Genomic DNA, 24,297 nt, shown 5'->3' with positions numbered 1-24,297 from the left:
TACAGTCAGTAACACAGGGTGCGGGGGGAGAGGGGTTACTGAGTGACAGTGTGAGGTAGCTGGATTAACATCAGTAGAGATACAGTCAGTAACACAGGGTGCTGGGGGAGAGAGTTACTGAGTGACAGTGTGAGGGAGCTGGATTAACATCAGTAGAGATACAGTTAGTAACGCAGGGTGCTGGGGGAGAGGGGTTCCTGAGTGACTTGCTCGCACTATCTCTCCCTCTCGATTTTTACGGACACAGTGAGCATTGGTACGAGAACAATCTCCGGACGATGCTGAAATGTGTGGATCTCTCCCTGGGATCGAACTATCGCTCGATGATGCAGTTGAAGGTTACAGCGCTGATGGGTGCAGACCTGTGTGTGAGTTACCCCCACCCTCCGCCTCCCCCACCCCTCCGCCTCCCCCACCCCTCCGTCTCCCCCACCCCTCCGTCTCCCCCACCCCTCCGTCTCCCCCACCCCTCCGTCTCCCCCACCCCTCCGTCTCCCCCACCCCTCCGTCTCCCCCACCCCTCCGTCTCCCCCACCCCTGCGTCTCCCCCACCCCTCCGTCTCCCCCACCCCTCCGTCTCCCCCACCCCTCCGTCTCCCCCACCCCTCCGTCTCCCCCACCCCTCCGTCTCCCCCACCCCTCCGTCTCCCCCACCCCTCCGTCTCCCCCACCCCTCTTCCGTCTCTTCCGATATTGTCTAGGGCTGTGAGAAATGATTTCACGAGTAATTGGGATAAAATGTTCGAAAGAATCTTTATTGCTCACATGGGAGTAAACTAACTTGAATATCATCATAGAATTTACAGTGCAGCAGGAGGCCATTCGGCCCATCGAGTCTGCACCGGCTCTTGGATAGAGCACCCTACCCAAGCCCACACCTCCACCCTATCCCCATAACCCAGTAACCCCACCCAACACTAAGGGCAATTTTGGACACTGAGAGCAATTTATCACGGCCAATCCACCTAACCTGCACATCTTCGGACTGTGGTAGGAAACCGGAGCACCCGGAGGAAACCCACGCAGACACGGGGAGGATGTGCAGACTCCGCACAGATAGTGCAGAACTCATAAAAGTAATAGCTTACAATTACCAATTAAACAATGCTTAACAATAAAATAAAACACTCATCTCCTATATTATGTGAGAGGCGTTTTCAGAACCCCAAAATGTATCATGGAGTTCAACCAACCTCCCCCTTTAATGGATTGTTGCTTTTCCAGCACACGGCTTGTTCTCCAGGGATGGGATTACAATTATGGACACGTGGTTTTTAACACAAAACAATGTTTATTCCATGAATTCAAATTAACCTTTTAAATAAACTTTGGATCTCTTAACACCCCTTACTTCAAAGATAACCCCGAAAATATTACAACACTACCCAATTCTTCAAACTGTTCCTTTACACATCCACAAGGCTTCACCTTCACAAAAACAGTAACACACCAGGTCGCAGTTTTTTCTGTTGGATGGCAGAGATATATCAGCTTGGTTGACTTCAGCTCCAGCACCTTGCTTTTCTTCCTGCAGCTCTCAGCTAATCACACAGACACTCCCAGCTGCTCTCTCAAACTGAAACCTAAAGCAGAAGTGAGCTCAGCTCAGCTCCCCCCACCCTCTGACATCACTTCAGTAATATGATCAGCTCCATTTCCTAAAGGTACATTTCTTCAACATCCAATTCTTAAAGGCACTCTCGCATGACGCCTAACTCTAACTTCTTTATCTCCAGCCAAGCAAAACTCCTCTCAAGTCGAAATCCACTTTTCCATACAGATCGCAGGCACAGGAATACATACTCTTCAGAGATGTTTGGGGAGACTGCTTTGAGAGAGAGATCCTTCAGTAAACAGCCTGCTAATTCTTGCCTGTGTCAAATTACTGTTTGATTTCACAGAATGTGGCAAAGAAAATGCTCCCGTTCTTTCCACAGCACGTTCTTTCACTAAAATTCAACACCTGACCGCTTCAGCCCCCAACATCATCCTTATCCCACTCAAATCTCATGACCTCCATTACTTAAGTTTGAACACAATGTCAGTAATTGTCTACTCCCCCAAATTCGTAGGTAAAACCTTTGAGGCATGTCCATCACTAACAATCATGGTTTGAAATAAGGTTGACCTCATTTTTACGATGCTTTAATTGCTCTCTCTGTACCCACAGAATCTAATTGTCTTTAAAAGCAGGATTTTTATAAGATATATATACATACAAGAGGATTATAAAACCATTACTGGGCAAGCTACATATAATACTCCAGAATTGTATCAAACACAATCTGTAACCTCCTGGCCCAGCATATCCCCCATTGAGCCCCCCTCCAGCCTGTTACCCAGGAACAGGAGGAGGCCCATTCAGCCCCTCTCCAGCCTGTTACACAGGAGCAGGAGGAGGCCCATTCAGCCCCTCTCCAGCCTGTTACACAGGAACAGGAGGAGGCCCCATTCAGCCCCTCTCCAGCCTGTTACCCAGGAACAGGAGGAGGCCCATTCAGCCCGTCTCCAGCCTGTTACCCAGGAACAGGAGGAGGCCCCATTCAGCCCCTCTCCAGCCTGTTACACAGGAACAGGAGGCCCATTCAGCCCCTCTCCAGCCTGTTACACAGGAACAGGAGGCCCATTCAGCCCCTCTCCAGCCTGTTACACAGGAACAGGAGGAGGCCCATTCAGCCCCTCTCCAGCCTGTTACACAGGAACAGGAATAGGCCCATTCAGCCCCTCTCCAGCCTGTTACCCAGGAACAGGAGGAGGCCCATTCAGCCCCTCTCCAGCCTGTTACACAGGAACAGGAGGAGGCCCATTCAGCCCCTCTCCAGCCCGTTACCCAGGAACAGGAGGAGGCCCATTGAGCCCCTCTCCAGCCTGTTACCCAGGAACAGGAGGAGGTCCATTCAGCCCCTCTCCAGCCTGTTACACAGGAACAGGAGGCCCATTCAGCCCCTCTCCAGCCTGTTACACAGGAACAGGAGGCCCATTCAGCCCCTCTCCAGCCTGTTACACAGGAACAGGAGGAGGCCCATTCAGCCCCTCTCCAGCCTGTTACACAGGAACAGGAGGAGGCCCCATTCAGCCCCTCTCCAGCCTGTTACACTGGAACAGGAGGAGGCCCATTCAGCCCCTCTCCAGCCTGTTACACAGGAACAGGAGGAGGCCCATTCAGCCCCTCTCCAGCCTGTTACACAGGAACAGGAGGAGGCCCCATTCAGCCCCTCTCCAGCCTGTTACACAGGAACAGGAGGAGGCCCATTCAGCCCCTCTCCAGCCTGTTACACAGGAACAGGAGGAGGCCCCATTCAGCCCCTCTCCAGCCTGTTACACAGGAACAGGAGGAGGCCCATTCAGCCCCTCTCCAGCCTGTTACACAGGAACAGGAGGAGGCCCATTCAGCCCCTCTCCAGCCTGTTACACAAGAACAGGAGGAGGCCCATTCAGCCCCTCTCCAGTCTGTTACCCAGGAACAGGAGGAGGCCCATTCAGCCCCTCTCCAGCCTGTTACCGAGGAACAGGAGGAGGCCCATTCAGCCCCTCTCCAGCCAGTTGCACAGGAACAGGAGGCCCATTCAGCCCCTCTCCAGCCTGTTACACAGGACCAGGAAGCCCATTCAGCCCCTCTCCAGCCTGTTACACAGGAGCAGGAGGAGGCCCATTCAGCCCCTCTCCAGCCTGTTACCCAGGAACAGGAGGAGGCCCATTCAGCCCCTCTCCAGCCTGTTACACAGGAACAGGAGGCCCATTCAGCCCCTCTCCAGCCTGTTACACAGGAACAGGATGAGGCCAATTCAGCCCCTCTCCAGCCTGTTACACAGGAACAGGGGGCCCCATTCAGCCCCTCTCCAGCCTGTTACACAGGAACAGGAGGAGGCCCATTCAGCCCCTCTCCAGCCTGTTACACAGGAACAGGAGGAGGCCCATTCAGCCCCTCTCCAGCCTGTTACCCAGGAACAGGAGGCCCATTCAGCCCCTCTCCAGCCGGTTACACAGGAACAGGAGGAGGCGCATTCAGCCCCTCTCCAGCCTGTTACACAGGAACAGGAGGCCCATTCAGCCCCTCTCCAGCCGGTTACACAGGAACAGGAGGAGGCGCATTCAGCCCCTCTCCAGCCGGTTACACAGGAACAGGAGGAGGTCCATTCAGCCCCCCTCCAGCCTGTTACCCAGGAACAGGAGGAGGCCCATTCAGCCCCTCTCCAGCCTGATACACAGGAACAGGAGGTGTCCCATTCAGCCCCTCTCCAGCCTGTTACCCAGGAACAGGAGGCCCATTCAGCCCCTCTCCAGCCTGTTACACAGGAACAGGAATCATAGAATCATAGAATTTACAGTGCAGAAGGTGGCCATTCGGCCCATCGAGTCTGCACCGGCTCTTGGAAAGAGCACCCTACCCAAGGTCAACACCTCCACCCTATCCCCATAACCCAGTAACCCCACCCAACACTAAGGGCAATTTTGGACACTAAGGGCAATTTATCATGGCCAATCCACCTAACCCACACATCTTTGGACTGTGGGAGGAAACCGGAGCACCCGGAGGAAACCCACGCACACACGGGGAGGATGTGCAGACTCCGCACAGACAGTGACCCAAGCCGGGAATCGAACCTGGGACCCTGGAGCTGTGAAGCAACGGTGCTAACCACTGTGCTACCGTGCTGCCCACGGAGGAGGCCCATTCAGCCCCTCTCCAGCCTGTTACACAGGAACAGGAGGAGCCCCATTCAGCCCCTCTCCAGCCTGTTACCCAGGAACAGGAGGCCCATTCAGCCCCTCTCCAGCCTGTTACACTGGAACAGGAGGAGGCCCATTCAGCCCCTCTCCAGCCTGTTACACAGGAACAGGAGGAGACCCATTCAGCCCCTCTCCAGCCTGTTACACAGGAACAGGAGGAGGCCCATTCAGCCCCTCTCCAGCCTGTTACACAGGAACAGGAGGAGGCCCATTCAGCTCCTCTCCCGCCTGTTACACAGGAACAGGAGGAGACCCATTCAGCCCCTCTCCAGCCTGTTACCCAGGAACAGGAGGAGGCCCATTCAGCCCCTCTCCAGCCTGTTACACAGGAACAGGAGGCCCATTCAGCCCCTCTCCAGCCTGTTACACAGGAACAGGAGGAGGCCCATTCAGCCCCTCTCCAGCCTGTTACCAGGAACAGGAGGAGGCCCATTCAGCCCCTCTCCAGACTGTTACACAGGAACAGGAGGCCCATTCAGCCCCTCTCCAGCCTGTTACACAGCAACAGGAGGAGGCCCATTCAGCCCCTCTCCAGCCTGTTACCCAGGAACAGGAGGAGGCCCATTCAGCCCCTCTCCAGACTGTTACACAGGAACAGGAGGCCCATTCAGCCCCTCTCCAGCCTGTTACACAGGAACAGGAGGCCCATTCAGCCCCTCTCCAGCCTGTTACACAGGAACAGGAATAGGCCCATACAGCCCCTCTCCAGCCTGTTACACAGGAACAGGAGGAGGCCCATTCAGCCCCTCTCCAGCCTGTTACACAGGAACAGGAGGAGGCCCATTCAGCCCCTCTCCAGCCTGTTACCCAGGAACAGGAGGAGGCCCATCCAGCCCCCCTCGCGAGGTAATGAAAACTTCCCCTCAACCTTGTAAGTTCCAGAGGGGCTTTAAAGAAAATGTTGATAAGTCGGTTTAGAACTGCTCTCAGTTTCTCTCTGTCTCTCTCTCGCTAGAAAAAGTTGGCCGTGGCCCACACACAGCCCTCTGGAGCTGAGGACCTCGGTGTTCACCGTGTGATGGAGGTTATGGATGGCCAGGTAAGGGTGGGTGGGGGCAGGGGAGGGGGGTTTGAGAGGGGAGTGTGTGGGTCCCGGTGTGGTGGGGTGACTCGTTCTCTTCATCTCTCACGGGGAGGGCTGGAGGCACCCCACGATGGAGCTGAAGATACTTGGCCCCAGGGTGGAGGAAAGGGACTGGGCACAATGGTGGAGGAAAGGGAATAGGCCCCACAGTGGAGGGGAAGCGACTCATCCCCAAGGCGGAGCTGAAGGGAATCTGCCTCCCACGGCTGAGCTGAGCTGGCCCCAGGGTGGAGCTAAGGGACTTGGTCCCATGGTGGAGCTGAAGGGACTTGGCCCTAGGGTGGAGCTGAAGGGACTTGGTCTCATGATGGAGATGAAGGGACTTGGCCCCACTGTGGAGCTAAAGTGACTTGGCCACAGTGGAGCTGTAGGGTCTCAGTCTCATGGTGGAGCTGAAATGACTTGGCCCCAGGGTGGAGCTGAAGGGACTTGGTCCCATGATGGAGATGAAGGGACTTGGCCCCACTGTGGAGCTAAAGTGACTTGGTCACAGTGGAGCTGAAGGGTCTCAGTCTCATGGTGGAGCTGAAGGGACTCGGACCCAGGGTGGAGCTGAATGGACTTGGCCCCAGGGTGGAGCTGAAGGTACTTGGCCCCAGGGTGGAGCTGAAGGAATTTGGCCCCAGGGTGGAGCTGTAGAGTCTCAGTCTCATGGTGGAGCTAAAGAGACTTGGCCCCAGGGTGGAGCTGAATGGACTTGGCCCCATGATGGAGCTGAAGGGACTCGGTCCCAGGATGGAGCTGAATGGACTTGGCCCGAGGCTGGAGCTGAAGGAATTTGGCCCCAGGGTGGAGCTGAATGGACTTGGCCCCAGGGTGGAGCTGAAGTGACTTGGTCCCATGATGGAGCTGAAGGGATTTGGCCTTGCAGTGGAGCTGAAGGGACCTGGTCCCAGGGTGGAGCAGAATGGACTCGGTCCCAGGGTGGAGCTGAAGGACTTGGCCCCAGGGTGGAGCTGAAGGGACTCCGTCCCAGGCTGAAGGGACTTGGCCCCAGGGTGGAGCTGTAGGGTCTCGGTCTCATGGTGGAGCTAAAGAGACTCGGTCCCATGGTGGAGCTGAAGGGACTCGGTCCCATGGTGGAGCTGAAGGGACTCGGTCCCATGGTGGAGCTGAATGGACTTGGCCCCAGGGTGGAGCTGAATGGACTCTGCCCCAGGCTGAAGGGACTTGGCCCCAGGGTGGAGCTGAAGGGATTTGGCCTTGCAGTGCAGCTGAAGGGACTTGGCCCCAGGGTGGAGCTGAAGGGACTCGGTTCCAGGGTGGAGCTGAAGGGACGGCCCCAGGGTGGAGCTGAAGGGACTTGGCCCCAGAGTGGCGCTGAAGGGACTTGGTCCCACGGTGGAGCTGAAGGGACTTGGTCCCACGGTGGAGCTGTAGGGTCTCGGTCTCATGGTGGAGCTGAACGGACGACTTGGCTCCAGGGTGGAGCTGAAAGGACTTGGCTCCAGGGTGGAGCTGAAGGGACTTGGCCCCAGGGTGGAGCTGAAGGGACTTGGCCCCAGGGTGGCGCTGAAGGGACTCGGTCCCACGGTGGAGCTGTAGGTTCTCGGTCTCATGGTGGAGCTGAAGGGACTCCGTCCCAGGCTGAAGGGACTTGGTCCCACGGTGGAGATAAAGGGACTTGGCCCCATGATGGAGCTGAAGGGACTCCGCCCCAGGGTGGAGCTGAAGGGACCGAGTCCCTTCAGCTCCACCCTGGGGCCAAGTCCATTCAGCTCCACCATGGGACCGAGTCCCTTCAGCCTGGGACTTGGCCCCATGATGGAGCTCAAGGGACTCGGTTCCAGGGTGGAGCTGAATGGACTTGGCCCCAGGGTGGAGCTGAATGGACTTGGCCCCATGATGGAGCTGAAGGGACTCAGTCCCACGGCAGAGATGAAGTGACTTGGTCCCATGATGGAGCTGAAGGGATTTGGCCCCAGGGTGGAGCTGAAGGAATTTGGCCCCACGGTGGAGCTGTCGAGTCTCAGTCTCATGGTGGAGCTAAAGAGACTTGGCCCCAGGGTGGAGCTGAATGGACTCGGTCCCACGGCGGAGCTGAAGGGACTCGGCCCCAGAGTGGAGCCGTAGGGACTCGGTTCCCGGGTGGAGCTGAAGTGACTTGGCCCCAGGGTGGAGCTGAAGAGACTCGGTCCCACGGTGGAGCTGTAGGGTCTCGGTCTCATGGTGGAGCTAAAAAGACTTGGCCCCATGGTGGAGCTGAATGGACTTGGTCCCATGATGGAGCTGAATGGACTTGGTCCCATGATGGAGCTGAATTGACTTGGTCCCATGATGGAGCTGTAGGGTCTCGGTCTCATGGTGGAGCCGAAGGGACATGGCCCCTAGGGTGCAGCTGGACTTGGTCCTATGGTGGAGCTGAAGGGACTAGGTCCCACGGTGGAGCTGTAGCGTCTCGGTCCCAGGGTGGAGCTGAATGGACTTGGCCCCACGGTGGAGCTGTAGGTTCTCGGTCTCATGGTGGAGCTGAAGGGACTCCGCCCCAGGCTGAAGGGACGTGGAGCTAAAGGGACTCGGTTCCAGGGTGGAGCTGAAGGGACTTGGCCCCATGATGGAGCTGAAGGGATTTGGCCTTGCAGTGGAGCTGAAGGGACTTGGCCCCAGGGTGGAGCTGAATGGACTTGGTCCCATGATGGAGCTGAAGGGATTTGGCCTTGCAGTGCAGCTGAAGGGACTTGGCCCCAGGGTGGAGCTGAAGGAATTTGGCCCCACAGTGGAGCTGTAGAGTCTCAGTCTCATGGTGGAGCTAAAGAGACTTGGCCCCAGGGTGGAGCTGAAGGGACTCGGCCCCAGGGTGGAGCTGAAGGGACTCGACCCCAGAGTGGAGCCGTAGGGACTCGGTTCCCGGGTGGAGCTGAAGTGACTTGGCCCTAGGGTGGAGATGAAGTGACTTGGTCCCAGGGTGGAGCTGAAGGGACTCGGTCCCACGGTGGAGCTGTAGGGTCTCGGTCTCATGGTGGAGCTAAAAAGACTTGGCCCCATGGTGGAGCTGAATGGACTTGGTTTCATGATGGAGCTGAATTGACTTGGTCCCATGATGGAGCTAAAGGGATTTGGCCTTACAGTGGAGCTGATGGGACTTGGTCCCAGGGTGGAGCTGAAGGGACTTGGCCCCATGATGGAGCTGTAGGGTGTCGGTCTCATGGTGGAGCCGAAGGGACATGGCCCCTAGGGTGCGGCTGGACTTGGTCCCAGGGTGGAGCTGAATGGACTTGGCCCCATGATGGAGCTGTAGGGTCTCGGTCTCATGGTGAAGAGACTTGGCCCCCAGGGTGGAGCTGAATGGACTTGGCCCGAGGCTGGAGCTAAAGGAATTTGGCCCCAGGGTGCAGCTGAAGGGACGGCCCCACAGTGGAGCTGAAGGGACTTGGCTCCAGGGTGCAGCTGATTGGACTTGGCCCTGGCCCCAGGGTGGAGCCGAAGGGACTTGGCCCCAGGGTGGAGCCGAAGGGACGGCCCCACAGTGGAGCTGAAGGGACTTGGCCCCAGGGTGCAGCTGATTGGACTTGGCCCCAGGGTGGGGCTGAATGGACTTGGCCCCAGGGTGGAGCTGAAGGGACTTGGTCCCAGGGTGGAGCTGAATGGACTTGGCCCCATGATGGAGCTGTAGGGTCTCGGTCTCATGGTGGAGCTGAAGAGACTTGGCCCCCAGGGTGGAGCTGACTGGACTTGGCCCGAGGCTGGAGTTGAAGGGATTTGGTCCCATAGTGGAGCTGAAGGGACTTGGCCCCAGCGTGGAGATGAATAGGTTTGGCCCCAGGGTGGAGCTGAAGGGTCTTGGCCCCAGGGTGCAGCTGGACTTGGTCCTATGTTGGAGCTGAAGGGACTAGGTCCCACGGTGGAGCTGTAGGGTCTCGGTCTCATGATGGAGCTGAAGGGACTTGGCCCGAGGCTGGAGCTGAATGGACTTGGCCCCATGCTGGAGCTGAATGGACTTGGCCCCATGCTGGAGCTGAAGAGACTTGGGTCCCTCAGTGGAGCTGTAGGGACTCGATCTCATGGTGGAGCTGAAGAGACTTGGCCCCAGGGTGGAGCTGAAGGGGCTTGGCCCCAGGGTAGCGTTGAAGGAATTTGGCCCCAGGGTGGAGCTGAAGGGACTTGGCCCCAGGGTGGAGCTGAAGGGAGAAGAATGGATTCAGAACATGGGGCAGACCCACGGTCACTGAGTGGATGGGACAGGCCCCAAGGCGGGGGGGAAGCCACCACCCTCCTCCCCCTCATACCCCCTCTCACTCTCTCTCTCTCTTCCCTCCCGTTCAGGATCTCACCTTCCCCTCGCTGACCGACCTCGAGACTCAACATCTCTGGGCTTCCCTCCGGCGCCTTAACGACATTGGACAGGTGAGGCCCCCCCACCAACCCGCCCCCCAACCCCCCCCCACCCCACCCCCCCCAAGCCCCCCCACCCCCCCCCCACCAATCCCCCTCCAACCTCCCTCCAACAACCCCCCGCAATCCCCACAATAACCCCCCCATAACAACCCCACCCCAACAACCCCCCCCCCCAACTCTACCCCACCCCCAACCCACCCACCTTCCAGAGAGAGCGAGACAGAGAGAGAGAGCGAGACAGAGAGAGATAGAGAGAGACAGAGAGAGAGAGATACACACAGAGACAGAGAGAGAGACACCGAGAGAGTGACAGAGAGAGACAGAGAGAGAGAGACAGAGAGAGTCACAGAGAGAGAGACATGAGTGATGCACTACCAATTACTATAAAGACGAGAGTAGTGAATAATTGAGGCTTTATTGAGCTAAGATGTGTGGCCTCCTGTAGCTGCTGCCAGAATGGGAGCAGCCCCGGCGAGCGCGCACAATTATACGCCACCTAGTGGGCGGAGCCAGTAGGCAGGGATTTACCCATGTACCTCTTATACACGAGTCTTACCGTACTACATCCAATATACATCTAATACAGTTGGTGTGTGGTAATCACCACTGTTGTATATATTAGGCGATGTGTGGTAAGACCCTGTACTACAGGTACGGGGGTAGTCCCTGCCTGCTGGCTCCGCCCAGTAGGCGGAGTATAAGTATGTGTGCTCCCCGTACAGCAGCCATTTCGCCAGCTCGATTGCATCCAACTCTCGTCTTTGTGCAATTGATCGTGCATCAATTTATTGTACTAAAGTTTTCAGAAGATGGACCTCCGTATCACCTGCAGCTAGATCCGCAATCAAGCGACGCCAAAAAGGACTTTGAACACTGGCTAGCCCGTTTCGAAGCGTACATCAGGTCTGCACCAGACCCAATTCCGGAAGCTCAGAAGATTCAGATCCTCTCCTCGCGGCTGAGCTCCAACGTCTTTCCACTTATCCAGGATTCGCCGAACTACGCAGACACCATGGCGTTACTGAAAGAGAATTACGCCCAGCGGACGAACACGCTCTTCGCCAGACACGTGCTCCCTACTCGCAGTCAACTCCCTGGTGAGTCCGGAGAAGATTTCTGGCGGGCTCTAATTCCTCTGGTCAGAGACTGTGACTGTCAGCCCTAGCCGTGCCACTGGGAGCGGTGCACTGGTGGTGGCGATTCCGATGCTGATCTGGTCCTCAGTGACTCTGGAGGGGTGTGTGTGTGGGGAACCTGCTGGTGTCAGGTCCCTGAGGGAGACAGTATCCTGGCGGCCGTCGGGGTACGCCACGTAGGAATACTGGGGGTTAGTGTGGAGTAACTTCACCCTCTCCACCAACGGGTCCGCCTTGTGGAGTCGGACGTGCCTACGGAGGAGTTCGGGTCCTGGAGCTGCGAGCCAAGTCGGGAGCGATACCCCGGATGTGGACTTCCTGGGGAAGGTAAAAAGACGTTCATGGGGTGTGTTGTTAGTCGCGGTGCACAGCAGTGACCGAATGGAGTGGAGTGCATCAGGGAGGACCTCCTGCCAGCGGGAGGCCGGGAGATTCCTGGACCGTTGGGCCAGTTGGACGGCCTTCCAAACATGTCCCGCTCTCCCGCTCCACCTGCCCGTTTCCCCGGGGGTTGTAACTGGTCGTCCTGCTCGAGGCGATGCCCTTGCTGAGCAGGAACTGACACAGCTCATCGCTCATAAAGGAGGATCCCCGATCGCTGTGGATGTAGGTGGGGAAACCGAACAGGGCGAAGATGCTGTTGAGAGCTTTAATGACCGTGGCAGATGTCATATCGGGGCAGGGGACGGCGAAGGGGAACCGGGAGTACTCGTCAATCACGTTCAGGAAGTACGTGTCTCGGTCGGTGGAGAGGAGGGGGCCCTTTGAAGTCCACGCTGAGGCGTTCAAAGGAGCGGGAAAACCTTCACCAGGTCTGGCCGGTAGAAGTGCGGTTTGCACTCCGCGCAGACCTGGCAGTCTCTGGTGATCGCCCTGACCTCCGCAATGGAGTAGGGCAGATTGCGGGCCTTTATGAAGTGATAAAAGCGGGTGACTCCTGGGTGACAGAGACCATCGTGTAGGGTCCGGAGTTGGTCCACTTGTGCGCTGACACATGTACCTCGGGATTGGGGTCTGGGGGCTCGTTGAGCTTCCCCGGGCGATACAAAATCTCGTAATTATAGGTGGAGAGCTCGATCCTCCACCTCACGATCTTGTCATTCTTGATCTTGCCCCGCTGTGTGTTGTTAAACATGAAGCAACCGACCGTTGGTCAGTGAGGAGAGTGAAGCTCCTGCCGGCCAGGTAATGCCTCCAATGTCTCACAGCTTCCACAATGGCTTGGGCCTCCTTTTCGACAGAGGAGTGCCGAGTTTCGGAGGCATGGAGGGTGCGGGAGAAGAAGGCCACGGGCCTGCCCGCCTGGTTGAGGGTGGCGGCCAGAGCGATGTCCGATGAATCGCTCTCGACCTGGAAGGGGAGGGACTCGTCGACCGCGTGCATCGCGGCCTTGGCGATGTCGGCCTTGATGCGGTTGAAGGCCTGGGGGGCCTCAGCCGTCAGGGGGAAAATGGTGGACTTGATGAGTGGGCGGGCCTTGTCTGCATAATTAGGGACCCACTGGGCGTAGTAGGAGAAAAACCCCAGGCATCGTTTCAGGGCCTTGGGGCAGTGGGGGAGGGGGAGTTCCAGCAGGGGGCGCATGCGGTCGGGGTCGGGCCCTAGAACTCCATTTTCCCCGTCATAGCCAAGGATGGCTAAGCGGTTGGTGCGGAACTCGCATTTCTCCTTATTGTACATGAGGTTAAGGAGTTTGGAGGTCTGGAGGAATTTTGGAGGTTTGCGTCGTGGTCCTGCTGGTCGTGGCCGCAGATGGTGACGTTATCTAGGTACGGGAAGGTGGCCCGCGGTCCGTACCGGTCAACCATTCGGTCCATCTCTCGCTGGAAGACCGAGACCCCGTCAGTGACGCCGAAGGGAACCCTAAGGAAGTGATAGAGGCGACCGTCTGCTTCGAACGCGGTGTATTGGCGGTCCTCCGGGCGGGGGGGGAGCTGGTGGTAGGCGGACTTCAAGTCCACTGTGGAAAAGACCCGGTACTGCGCAATCTGATTGACCACGTCAGATCTGCGTGGGAGGGGGTACGCGTCGAGCTGCGTGGGAGGGGGTACGCGTCGAGCTGCGTGGGAGGGGGTACGCGTCGAGCTGCGTGGGAGGGGGTACGCGTCGAGCTGCGTGGGAGGGGGTACGCGTCGAGCTGCGTGGGAGGGGGTACGCGTCGAGCTGCGTGGGAGGGGGTACGCGTCGAGCTGCGTGGGAGGGGGTACGCGTCGAGCTGCGTGGGAGGGGGTACGCGTCGAGCTGCGTGGGAGGGGGTACGCGCCGAGCTGCGTGGGAGGGGGTACGCGTCGAGCTGCGTGGGAGGGGGTACGCGTCGAGCTGCGTGGGAGGGGGTACGCGTCGAGCTGCGTGGGAGGGGGTACGCGCCGAGCTGCGTGGGAGGGGGTACGCGTCGAGCTGCGTGGGAGGGGGTACGCGCCGAGCTGCGTGGGAGGGGGTACGCGTCGAGCTGCGTGGGAGGGGGTACGCGCCGAGCTGCGTGGGAGGGGGTACGCGCCGAGCTGCGTGGGAGGGGGTACGCGTCGAGCTGCGTGGGAGGGGGTACGCGTCGAGCTGCGTGGGAGGGGGTACGCGCCGAGCTGCGTGGGAGGGGGTACGCGTCGAGCTGCGTGGGAGGGGGTACGCGTCGAGCTGCGTGGGAGGGGGTACGCGTCGAGCTGCGTGGGAGGGGGTACGCGTCGAGCTGCGTGGGAGGGGGTACGCGTCGAGCTGCGTGGGAGGGGGTACGCGTCGAGCTGCGTGGGAGGGGGGACGCGTCGAGCTGCGTGGGAGGGGGTACGCGCCGAGCTGCGTGGGAGGGGGTACGCGCCGAGCTGCGTGGGAGGGGGTACGCGTCGAGCTGCGTGGGAGGGGGGACGCGTCGAGCTGCGTGGGAGGGGGTACGCGTCGAGCTGCGTGGGAGGGGGTACGCGTCGAGCTGCGTGGGAGGGGGTACGCGTCGAGCTGCGTGGGAGGGGGTACGCGTCGAGCTGCGTGGGAGGGGGTACGCGCCGAGCTGCGTGGGAGGGGGTACGCGTCGAGCTGCGTGGGAGGGGGTACGCGTCGAGCTGCGTGGGAGGGGGTACGCGTCGAGCTGCGTGGGAGGGGGTACGCGCCGAGCTGCGTGGGAGGGGGTACGCGCCGAGCTGCGTGGGAGGGGGTACGCGTCGAGCTGCGTGGGAGGGGGTACGCGTCGAGCTGCGTGGGAGGGGGTACGCGTCGAGCTGCGTGGGAGGGGGTACGCGTCGAGCTGCGTGTACCGATTGATGGTCTGGCTGTAGTCCACGACCATCCTGTGTTTCTCCCCAGTTTTCACTACCACCACTTGGGCTCTCCAGGGCCTGTTGCTGGCCTCAATGACACCTTCCCGCAGAAACCGTTGGACCTCCGACCTGGTGAAGGTCCGGTCCTGGGCGCTGTACCGTCTGCTCCTGGTGGCGACGGGTTTGCAATCCGGGGTGAGATTCTCAAACAGGGAAGGTGGGTCGACCTTGAGGGTCGTGAGGCCGCATACGGCGAGGGGGGGGGGGGGGGTGCGGGTCCGCCGAATTTTAAGGTTAAGCTTTGGAGGTGGCACTGGAAGTCCAGGCCGAGTAACAGGGCAGCGCAGAGGTGGGGGAGGACGTAGAGCTGGAAGTTGCTGAACTCCACGCCCTGGACGGTGAGGGTCGCGATGCAGTAACCCCGGATTTCCACGGAGTGGGATCCGGAGGCCAGGGAGATTCTCTGGGTGACGGGGTGTACTGGGAGGGAGCAGCGCCTCACCGTCGTGGGGTGGATGAAGCTCTCTGTGCTCCTGGAGTCAAAAAGGCAGCGCATCTCGTGCCCATCGATCTTCACCCTCGTTGTCGCGGTCGCGAGGCTGCGGGGCCGGGACTGGTCCAGGGTGATAGAGGCGAGCTGGGCCCGATGCTGGGAGACCCTGGACTGGTCAGTGGTGGCAGGCGATGAACGGCCAGACGAGCAGGGGTCCTGAGGCCCCGTACAAAATGGCGGCGAAAATGGCGGCGCCCCTGGGCCGCACGTGGGGGGTGCAGGAACGCCGGGCCTGGAAACAGCGGCGACCGACCGGGCCTGGCAAACAGAAACAAAGTGTCCCTTCTTCCCACACCCGTTGCAGGTCGCGCTCCGCGCCGGGCAGCGCTGCCGGGGGTGTTTGTTCTCCCCGCAAAAATAGCACTTGGGCCCCCCAGGGTTGGCTGGCTGCCGCGCGGCGCAGGCTTGCGGTGAGCTGGAGTCGGCAGCTGGTGGGGCCCACGATGCCCACGAGGGCGCCGCGCGGTCGGGGGCGTAGGACTGGACGTGACGGGAGGTCACTTCTAACGAGTTCTCGAGCTGCCTAGTTCCCGCAAGATCGAGCATTCCCCCTTCCAGTAGCCGCTGGCGGACGTACGCAGACCTCATGCCCGTAACGAAGGTGTCTCGGATTAAAGGTCCTGTGTGCTGGGCTGCCCAAACTGCCTGGCAGTCACCGTTCCTCGCCAGGATGTGCAGGGCACGCCAGAAACCGTCCAGAGACTCCCCGGCGGGTTGCTGTCTCGTGGCCAGGAGGTGTCTGGCGTATACTTGATTCACTGGCCGAACGTAATGTCCCTTCAGGAGCTCCATCGCTTCGGAGTAAGTGGCCGCATCCCGGATGAGGGGAAAAATGTCAGGGCTCACCCGTGAATAGAGGACTTGGAGCTTCTGCGAGTCCGAGCGTTCCTCAGCGGATGTTCGGCGGTAGTTTTCGAAGCCGGCTAGCCAGTGGTCAAAGCGGACGGAGCGTTGGCTGCTTGAGGGCTCTGCTGCAGGCGATCAGGCTTGGTGCGGAGATCCATCGTTTAAAAATCTTTGCTCAATAAATTGATGCACCGTCAATTACCACAAGTGGAATGATCGAGGCTTTATTGAGCAAAGATGTTGTGCCTCCTGTAGCTGGAAGCAGAATGGCTGCAGCACGGCGAGCACACACATTTATACCCCGCCTACTGGGCGGAGCCAGCAGGCAGGGATTTACCCATGTACCTCTAGTACAGGAGTCTTACCGTAATACATATAATACAGTTAGTTGTGACGACGACACAGAGAGAGACAGATAGGTTGGCGGCTGGAGTGCAGGGAAGGTTAAGGGGGAGATTTAACCGATTTAACCGTTTGATAGGAAGTGAGGGACAGGAGGGAGGAGGGGGTCATTGAGGAGGGAGTTGGTGTGCGGTCTGAGGGACTGGATGGGATGAGCTGGGTCGGGTCTGGGGTAATCTTACTCCTTCGCGTTTCCCGTTACAGTACGCCAAGCAGAACGGAGTGCGCCTCCTGGTGGACGCGGAATACACCTACCTCAACCCCGCTCTATCATTAGTTACTATGGCCTTGATGGGGCGCTTCAATGTGTCAGAACCCGCAATTTGGAATACCTACCAATGCTATCTCAAGGTGAGCAATTTACTGACAATTCAACCTCACACACCACCGTCTGTATCTAACCCTGTGCTGTCCCTGTCCTGGGAGTGTTTGATGGGCACAGTGTGGAGGGAGCTTTACTCTGTATCTAACCCCGTGCTGCATCTGTCCTGGGAGTGTTTGATGGGGACAGTGTAGAGGGAGCTTTACTCTGTATCTAACCCCGTGCTGTACCTGTCCTGCGAGTGTTTGACGGGGACAGTGTAGAGGGAGCTTTACTCTGTATCTCACCCCGTGCTGTACCTGTCCTGGGAGTGTTTGATGGGGACAGTGTGGAGGGAGCTTTACTCTGTATCTAACCCCGTGCTGTACCTGTCCTGGGAGTGTTTGATGGGGACAGTGTAGAGGGAGCTTTACTCTGTATCTAACCCCGTGCTGTACCTGTCCTGGGAGTGTTTGATGGGGTCAGTGTAGGGGAGCTTTACTCTCTATCTAACCCCGTGCTGTACCTGTCCTGGGAGTGTTTGATGGGCACAGTGTGGAGGGAGCTTTACTCTGTATCTAACCCCGTGCTGCATCTGTCCTGGGAGTGTTTGATGGGGACAGTGTAGAGGGAGCTTTACTCTGTATCTAACCCCGTGCTGTACCTGTCCTGCGAGTGTTTGACGGGGACAGTGTAGAGGGAGCTTTACTCTGTATCTCACCCCGTGCTGTACCTGTCCTGGGAGTGTTTGATGGGGACAGTGTGGAGGGAGCTTTACTCTGTATCTAACCCCGTGCTGTACCTGTCCTGGGAGTGTTTGATGGGGTCAGTGTCGGGGAGCTTTACTCTCTATCTAACCCCGTGCTGTACCTGTCCTGGGAGTGTTTGATGGGGACAGTGTGGAGGGAGCTTTACTCTGTATCTAACCCCGTGCTGTACCTGTCCTGGGAGTGTTTGATGGGGACAGTGTAGAGGGAGCTTTACTCTGTATCTAACCCCGTGCTGTACCTGTCCTGGGAGTGTTTGATGGGGTCAGTGTAGGGGAGCTTTACTCTCTATCTAACTCCGTGCTGTACCTGTCCTGGGAGTGTTTGATGGGGTCAGTGTAGAGCAAGCTTTACTCTGTATCTAACCCTGTGCTGTACCTGTCCTGGGAGTGTTTGATGGGGACAGTGTGGAGGGAGCTTTACTCTGTATCTAACCCCGTGCTGTACCTGTCCTGGGAGTGTTTGATGGGGTCAGTGTAGGGGAGCTTTACTCTGTATCTAACCCCGTGCTGTACCTGTCCTGGGAGTGTTTGATGGGGACAGTGTAGGGGAGCTTTACTCTGTACCTAACCCCGTGCTGTACCTGTCCTGGGAGTGTTTGATGGGGACAGTGTAGGGGAGCTTTACTCTGTACCTAACCCCGTGCTGTACCTGTCCTGGGAGTGTTTGATGGGGACAGTGTAGAGGAAGCTTTACTCTGTATCTAACCCCGTGCTGTACCTGTCCTGGGAGTGTTTGATGGGGACAGTGTAGGGGAGCTTTACTCTGTACCTAACCCCGTGCTGTACCTGTCCTGGGAGTGTTTGATGGGGACAGTGTAGAGGGAGCTTTACTCTGTATCTAACCCCGTGCTGTACCTGTCCTGGGAGTGTTTGATGGGGACAGTGTAGGGGAGCTTTACTCTGTACCTAACCCCGTGCTGTACCTGTCCTGGGAGTGTTTGATGGGGACAGTGTAGGGGAGCTTTACTCTGTATCTAACCCCGTGCTGTCCCTGTCCAGGGAGTGTTTGATGGGGACAGTGTAGGGGAGCTTTACTCTGTACCTAACCCCGTGCTCTCTCTCCCTGTCCCAGCACTGTGACGCCCGCCTCTCTGCGGATGTTGAGTGGGCCTCCAGCCGGGGGCTGTGTTTCGGAGTGAAGTTGGTGCGAGGGGCATACATGGAGAAGGAGAGGGAGCTGGCAAAACGTCTCGGATACCCGGATCCCATCCAGGCCTCCTGGGAGGATACAAACAGCAAGTAATGTTTGTGGGGGTAAGGGTGGAGAGGGAGTGGGGGGGGGGCGGGAGGAGGGGAAGCGAGGGTGGGTATCAGGAGTGAGAATCCGGGGGGAGGGGCAGTGCTTTGTTTTTCTTTCCTTTATAATAAATTTAGAGTACCCAATTATTTTTACCAATCAAGGGGCAATTTAGCGCGGCCAATCCACCTACCCTGCACATCTTTGGGTTGTGGGGGTGAGACCCTCGCAGACACGGGGAGAATGTGCAAACTCCACACGGACAGTGACCAGAGCCGGGATCGAACCCGGGACCTCGGCGCAGTGAGGCAGCAGTGCTAACCACTACGCCACCGTGCGGCCCTAAGAGCGAGGGGGAGATGATGTGAATTGGTGACGTGTTGATTTGGTTTTACAGTTACCAGAAACTGCTCGATAAAATGTTGGAGTTGGTCAGAGAGAAGAGGCAGAAATTCAGCCTGGTTATCGCCACACACAACGAGACGTCAGTTACACACGCTCTGCGCAGGTAAAGAACGTCACAGTGTCCCCCACTCTCCCCGGGGTACGGGTTCCTCACTCTCCCCGGGGTACGGGTCCCCTACTCTCCCCGGGTACGGGTCCCTCACTCTCCCCGGGGTACGGGTCCCCCACTCTCCCCGGGGTACGGGTTCCTCACTCTCCCCGGGGTACGGGTCCCCTACTCTCCCCGGGTACGGGTCCCTCACTCTCCCCGGGGTACGGGTCCCCTACTCTCCCCGGGTACGGGTCCCTCACTCTCCCCGGGGTACGGGTCCCCCACTCTCCCCAGGGTACGGGTCCGACTCTCCCCGGGGTACGGGTCCCTCACTCTCCCCGGGGTACGGGTCCCTCACTCTCCCCGGGGTACGGGTCCCTCACTCTCCCCGGGGTACGGGTCCCTCACTCTCCCCGGGGTACGGGTCCCCTACTCTCCCACAGGTACGGGTCCCCAACTCTCCCCGGGGTACGGGTCCCCCACTCTCCCCCGGGTACGGGTCCCCCACTCTCCCCGGGATACGGGTCCCCCACTCTCCCCGGGGTATGGGTCCCTCACTCTCCCCGGGGTACGGGTCCGACTCTCCCCGGGGTACGGGTCCGACTCTCCCCGGGGTACGGGTCCCTCACTCTCCCCGGGATACGGGTCCCCCACTCTCCCACAGGTACGGGTCCCCCACCCTCCCCGGGATACGGGTCCCCCACTCTCCCCGGGGTACGGGTCCCCTACTCTCCCCGGGGTACGGGTCCCCCACTCTGCCACAGGTACGGGTCCCCCACTTTCCCCCGGGGTACGGGTCCCCCACTTTCCCCCGGGGTACGGGTCCCCCACTCTCCCCGGGGTACGGGTCCCCCACTCTCCCCGGGGTACGGGTCCCCCACTCTCCCCCGGGTACGGGTCCCTCACTCTCCCCGGGGTACGGGTCCCCTACTCTCCCACAGGTACGGGTCCCCCACTCTCCCCGGGATACGGGTCCCCCACTCTCCCCGGGGTATGCGTCCCCCACTTTCCCCCGGGATACGGGTCCCCCACTCTCCCCGGGGTATGCGTCCCCCACTTTCCCCCGGGGTACGGGTCCCCCACTCTCCCCGGGGTACGGGTCCCCCCACTCTCCCCGGGGTACGGGTCCCCCACTCTCCCCCGGGTACGGGTCCCCCACTCTCCTCGGGGTACGGGTCCCCCACTCTCCCCCGGGTACGGGTCCCCCCACTCTCCTCGGGGTACGGGTCCGACTCTCCCCGGGGTAAGGGTCCCCTACTCTGCGGGGTAAGGGGTCTCTCTCTCCCCGGGGGATGGGGGTCTCTCTCTCTCCCCGGGGGATGGGGTCTCTCTCTCCCCGGGTATGGGGTCTCTCTCTCTCCCCGGGGATGGGGTCTCTCTCTCTCCGGGGGATGGGGTCTCTCTCTCCCCGGGGATGGGGTCTCTCTCTCCCCGGGGGATGGAGTCTCTCTCTCTCCCCGGGGGATGGGGTCTCTCTCTCTCTCTCCCCGGGGGATGGGGTCTCTCTCTCCCCGGGGGATGGGGTCTCTCTCTCCCCGGGGGATGGGGGTCTCTCTCTCTCTCTCCGGGGGATGGGGTCTCTCTCTCCCCGGGGGATGGGGTCTCTCTCTCTCTCTCCCCGGGGATGGGGTCTCTCTCTCTCCCCGGGGGATGGGGTCTCTCTCTCCCCGGGGGATGGGGTCTCTCTCTCCCCGGGGGATGGGGTCTCTCTCTCTCTCCGGGGGATGGGGTCTCTCTCTCTCCCGGGGATGGAGTCTCTCTCTCTCCCCAGGGGATGGGGTCTCTCTCTCCCCGGGGGATGGGGTCTCTCTCTCCCCGGGGGATGGGGTCTCTCCCTCTCTCCGGGGGATGGGGTCTCTCTCTCTCCCCCGGGGATGGGGTCTCTCTCTCTCCCCGGGGGATGGGGTCTCTCTCTCTCCGGGGGATGGGGTCTCTCTCTCCCTGGGGGATGGGGTCTCTCTCTCTCCCCGGGGGATGGGGGTCTCTCTCTCCCCGGGGGATGGGGTCTCTCTCCCCAGGGATGGGGTCTCACTCTCTCTCCCCGGGGGATGGGGGGTCTCTCTCTCTCCCCGGGGGATGGGGTCTCTCTCCCCCCGGGGGATGGGGTCCTCTCTCCCCCCGGGGGATGGGGTCTCTCTCCCCCCGGGGGATGGGGTCTCTCTCCCCCCGGGGGATGGGGTCTCTCTCCCCCCGGGGATGGGGTCTCCCTCTCTCTCCCCGGGGGATGGGGTCTCTCTCCCCCCGGGGGATGGGGTCTCTCTCTCTCCCGGGGATGGGGTCTCTCTCTCTCCCCGGGGGATGGGGTCTCTCGCCCCGGGGGATGGGGTCTCTCTCTCTCTCCCCGGGGGATGGGGTCTCTCTCTCCCCGGGGATGGGGTCTCTCTCTCCCCGGGGATGGGGTCTCTCTCTCCCCGGGGGATGGGGTCTCTCTCCCCGGGGGATGGGGTCTCTCTCTCTCTCCTCCCCGGGGGATGGGGTCTCTCTCTCTCTCTCACCGGGGGATGGGGTCTCTCTCTCTCCCCGGGGGATGGGGTCTCTCTCTCTCTCCGGGGGATGGGGTCTCTCTCTCTCCGGGGGATGGGGTCCCTCTCTCTCCCCGGGGGATGGGGTCTCTCTCCCCGGGGGATGGGGTCTCTCTCTCTCCCCGGGGGATGGGGTCTCTCTCTCTCTCCGGGGGATGGGGTCTCTCTCCCCGGGGGATGGGGTCTCTCCCTCTCTCCGGGGGATGGGGTCTCTCTCTCTCCGGGGGATGGGGTCTCTCTCTCTCCCCGGGGGGATGGGGTCTCCCTCTCTCCCCGGGGGATGGGGTCTCTCTCTCTCCCCGGGGGATGGGGTCTCTCTCTCTCCCCGGGGGATGGGGTCTCTCTCTCTCCCCGGGGGATGGGGTCTCTCTCTCTCCCCGGGGGATGGGGTCTCTCTCTCTCCCCGGGGGATGGGGTCTCTCTCCCCGGGGGATGGGGTCGCTCTCTCTCCCCGGGGGATGGGGTCTCTCTCTCTCTCCGGGGGATGGGGTCTCTCTCTCCCCGGGGGATGGGGTCTCTCTCCCCGGGGGATGGGGTCTCTCTCTCCCCGGGGGATGGGGTCTCTCTCTCTCCCCGGGGGATGGGGTCTCTCTCTCTCTCCCCAGGGATGGGGTCTCCCTCTCTCCCCGGGGGATGGGGTCTCTCTCTCTCCCCGGGGGATGGGGTCCCTCTCTCTCCCCGGGGGATGGGGTCTCTCTCCCCGGGGGATGGGGTCTCTCTCTCTCTCCGGGGGATGGGGTCTCTCTCTCCCCGGGGGATGGGGTCTCTCTCCCCCGGGGGATGGGGTCTCTCTCTCCCCGGGGGATGGGGTCTCTCTCTCTCCCCGGGGGATGGGGTCTCTCTCTCTCCCCGGGGATGGGGTCTCTCTCCCCCGGGGGATGGGGTCTCTCTCCCCGGGGGTTGGGGTCTCTCTCTCTCCCCGGGGATGGGGTCTCTCTCCCGGGGGATGGGGTCTCTCTCCCCGGGGGATGGGGTCTCTCTCTCTCTCCGGGGGATGGGGTCTCTCTCCCCGGGGGTTGGGGTCTCTCTCTCTCCCCGGGGATGGGGTCTCTCTCCCGGGGGATGGGGTCTCTCTCTCCGGGGATGGGGTCTCTCTCTCCCCGGGGGATGGGGTCTCTCTCTCTCCGGGGGATGGGGTCTCTCTCCCCGGGGGATGGGGTCTCTCTCTCTCCCCGGGGGATGGGGTCTCCCTCTCTCCCCGGGGGATGGGGTCTCTCTCTCTCTCCCCGGGGGATGGGGTCTCTCTCTCTCTCCGGGGGATGGGGTCTCTCTCTCTCCCCGGGGGATGGGGTCTCTCTCTCTCCCCGGGGGATGGGGTCTCTCTCTCTCCCCGGGGGATGGGGTCTCTCTCACCCGGGGGATGGGGTCTCTCTCTCTCCCCGGGGGATGGGGTCTCTCTCCCCGGGGGATGGGGTCTCTCTCTCCCCGGGGGGATGGGGTCTCTCTCTCTCCGGGGGATGGGGTCTCTCTCTCTCCCCGGGGGATGGGGTCTCTCTCTCTCCCCGGGGGGATGGGGTCTCTCTCTCTCCCCGGGGGGATGGGGTCTCTCTCTCCCCGGGGGGTGGGGTCTCTCTCCCCGGGGGATGGGGTCTCCCCTCTCCCCGGGGATGGGGTCTCTCTCCCCGGGGGATGGGGTCTCCCTCTCTCCCCGGGGGATGGGGTCTCTCTCCCCCGGGGGATGGGGTCTCTCTCCCCGGGGGGTGGGGTCTCTCTCTCCCCGGGATGGGGTCTCTCTCCCCGGGGGGTGGGGTCTCTCTCTCTCTCCCCGGGGGTTGGGGTCTCTCTCCCCGGGGGATGGGGACTCTCTCCCCGGGGGATGGGGTCTCTCTCCCCGGGGGATGGGGTCTCTCTCTCTCCCCGGGGGATGGGGTCTCTCTCCCCGGGGGGTGGGGTCTCTCTCTCCCCGGGGATGGGGTCTCTCTACCCGGGGGGTGGTGTCTCTCTCTCTCTCTCCCTGGGGGTTGGGGTCTCTCTCCCCGGGGGATGGGGTCTCTCTCTCCCCGGGGGATGGGGTCTCTCTCTCCCCGGGGGATGGGGTCTCTCTCCCCGGGGGATGGGGTTGCTCTCTCTCCCCGGGGGATGGGGTCTCTCTCCCCCCGGGGGATGGGGTCGCTCTCTCTCCCCGGGGGATGGGGTCGCTCTCTCTCCCCGGGGGATGGGGGACTCTCTCCCCGGTGAAGATGGGGTCTCTCTCTCTCCCCGGGGGATGGGGTCTGTCTCTCTCCCCGGGGGATGGGGACTCTCTCCCCGGGGGATGGGGACTCTCTCCCCGGGGGATGGGGTCTCTCTCCCCGGGGGATGGGGTCTCTCTCTCTCCCCGGGGGATGGGGTCTCTCTCCCCGGGGGGTGGGGGTCTCTCTCTCCCCGGGGGATGGGGTCTCTCTCCCCGGGGGGTGGGGTCTCTCTCTCTCTCCCCGTGGGTTGGGGTCTCTCTCCCCCGGGGGATGGGGTCTCTCTCTCCCCGGGGATGGGGTCTCTCTCCCGGGGGATGGGGTCTCTCTCTCCCCGGGGGATGGGGTCTCTCTCTCTCCGGGGGATGGGGGTCTCTCTCTCCCCGGGGGATGGGGTCTCTCTCTCTCCCCGGGGGATGGGGTCTCTCTCTCTCTCTCTCCGGGGGATGGGGTCGCTCTCTCCCCGGGGGAT

The 24,297-nt window shown here is 61.0% G+C and overlaps 1 protein-coding gene across 1 annotated transcript in view; it reads left to right on the top strand.

Annotated features, from left to right (window-relative positions):
• Window positions 1–211: 211 nt before the first annotated feature.
• prodh2 (proline dehydrogenase 2) overlaps window positions 212–24,297 on the top strand; it is a gene marked incomplete at its 3' end in the record, with an annotated part of 25,067 nt that continues 981 nt past the window's right edge. Inside the window, exons 1-6 of the mRNA XM_072494991.1 lie at window positions 212–368; window positions 5,687–5,770; window positions 10,079–10,159; window positions 16,534–16,680; window positions 18,472–18,638; window positions 19,034–19,144. Of these exons, the coding sequence (XP_072351092.1) occupies window positions 279–368; window positions 5,687–5,770; window positions 10,079–10,159; window positions 16,534–16,680; window positions 18,472–18,638; window positions 19,034–19,144 (680 nt within the window). The remainder of the gene's footprint in view (window positions 369–5,686; window positions 5,771–10,078; window positions 10,160–16,533; window positions 16,681–18,471; window positions 18,639–19,033; window positions 19,145–24,297) is intronic.

This window comes from Scyliorhinus torazame, unplaced genomic scaffold, assembly GCF_047496885.1.
Source record: "Scyliorhinus torazame isolate Kashiwa2021f unplaced genomic scaffold, sScyTor2.1 scaffold_1756, whole genome shotgun sequence".
Taxonomy (NCBI): Eukaryota; Metazoa; Chordata; class Chondrichthyes; order Carcharhiniformes; family Scyliorhinidae; genus Scyliorhinus; species Scyliorhinus torazame.
Note: the sequence above shows the minus strand (reverse complement) of the source record. Positions and strands in the feature narration are given on the sequence as shown.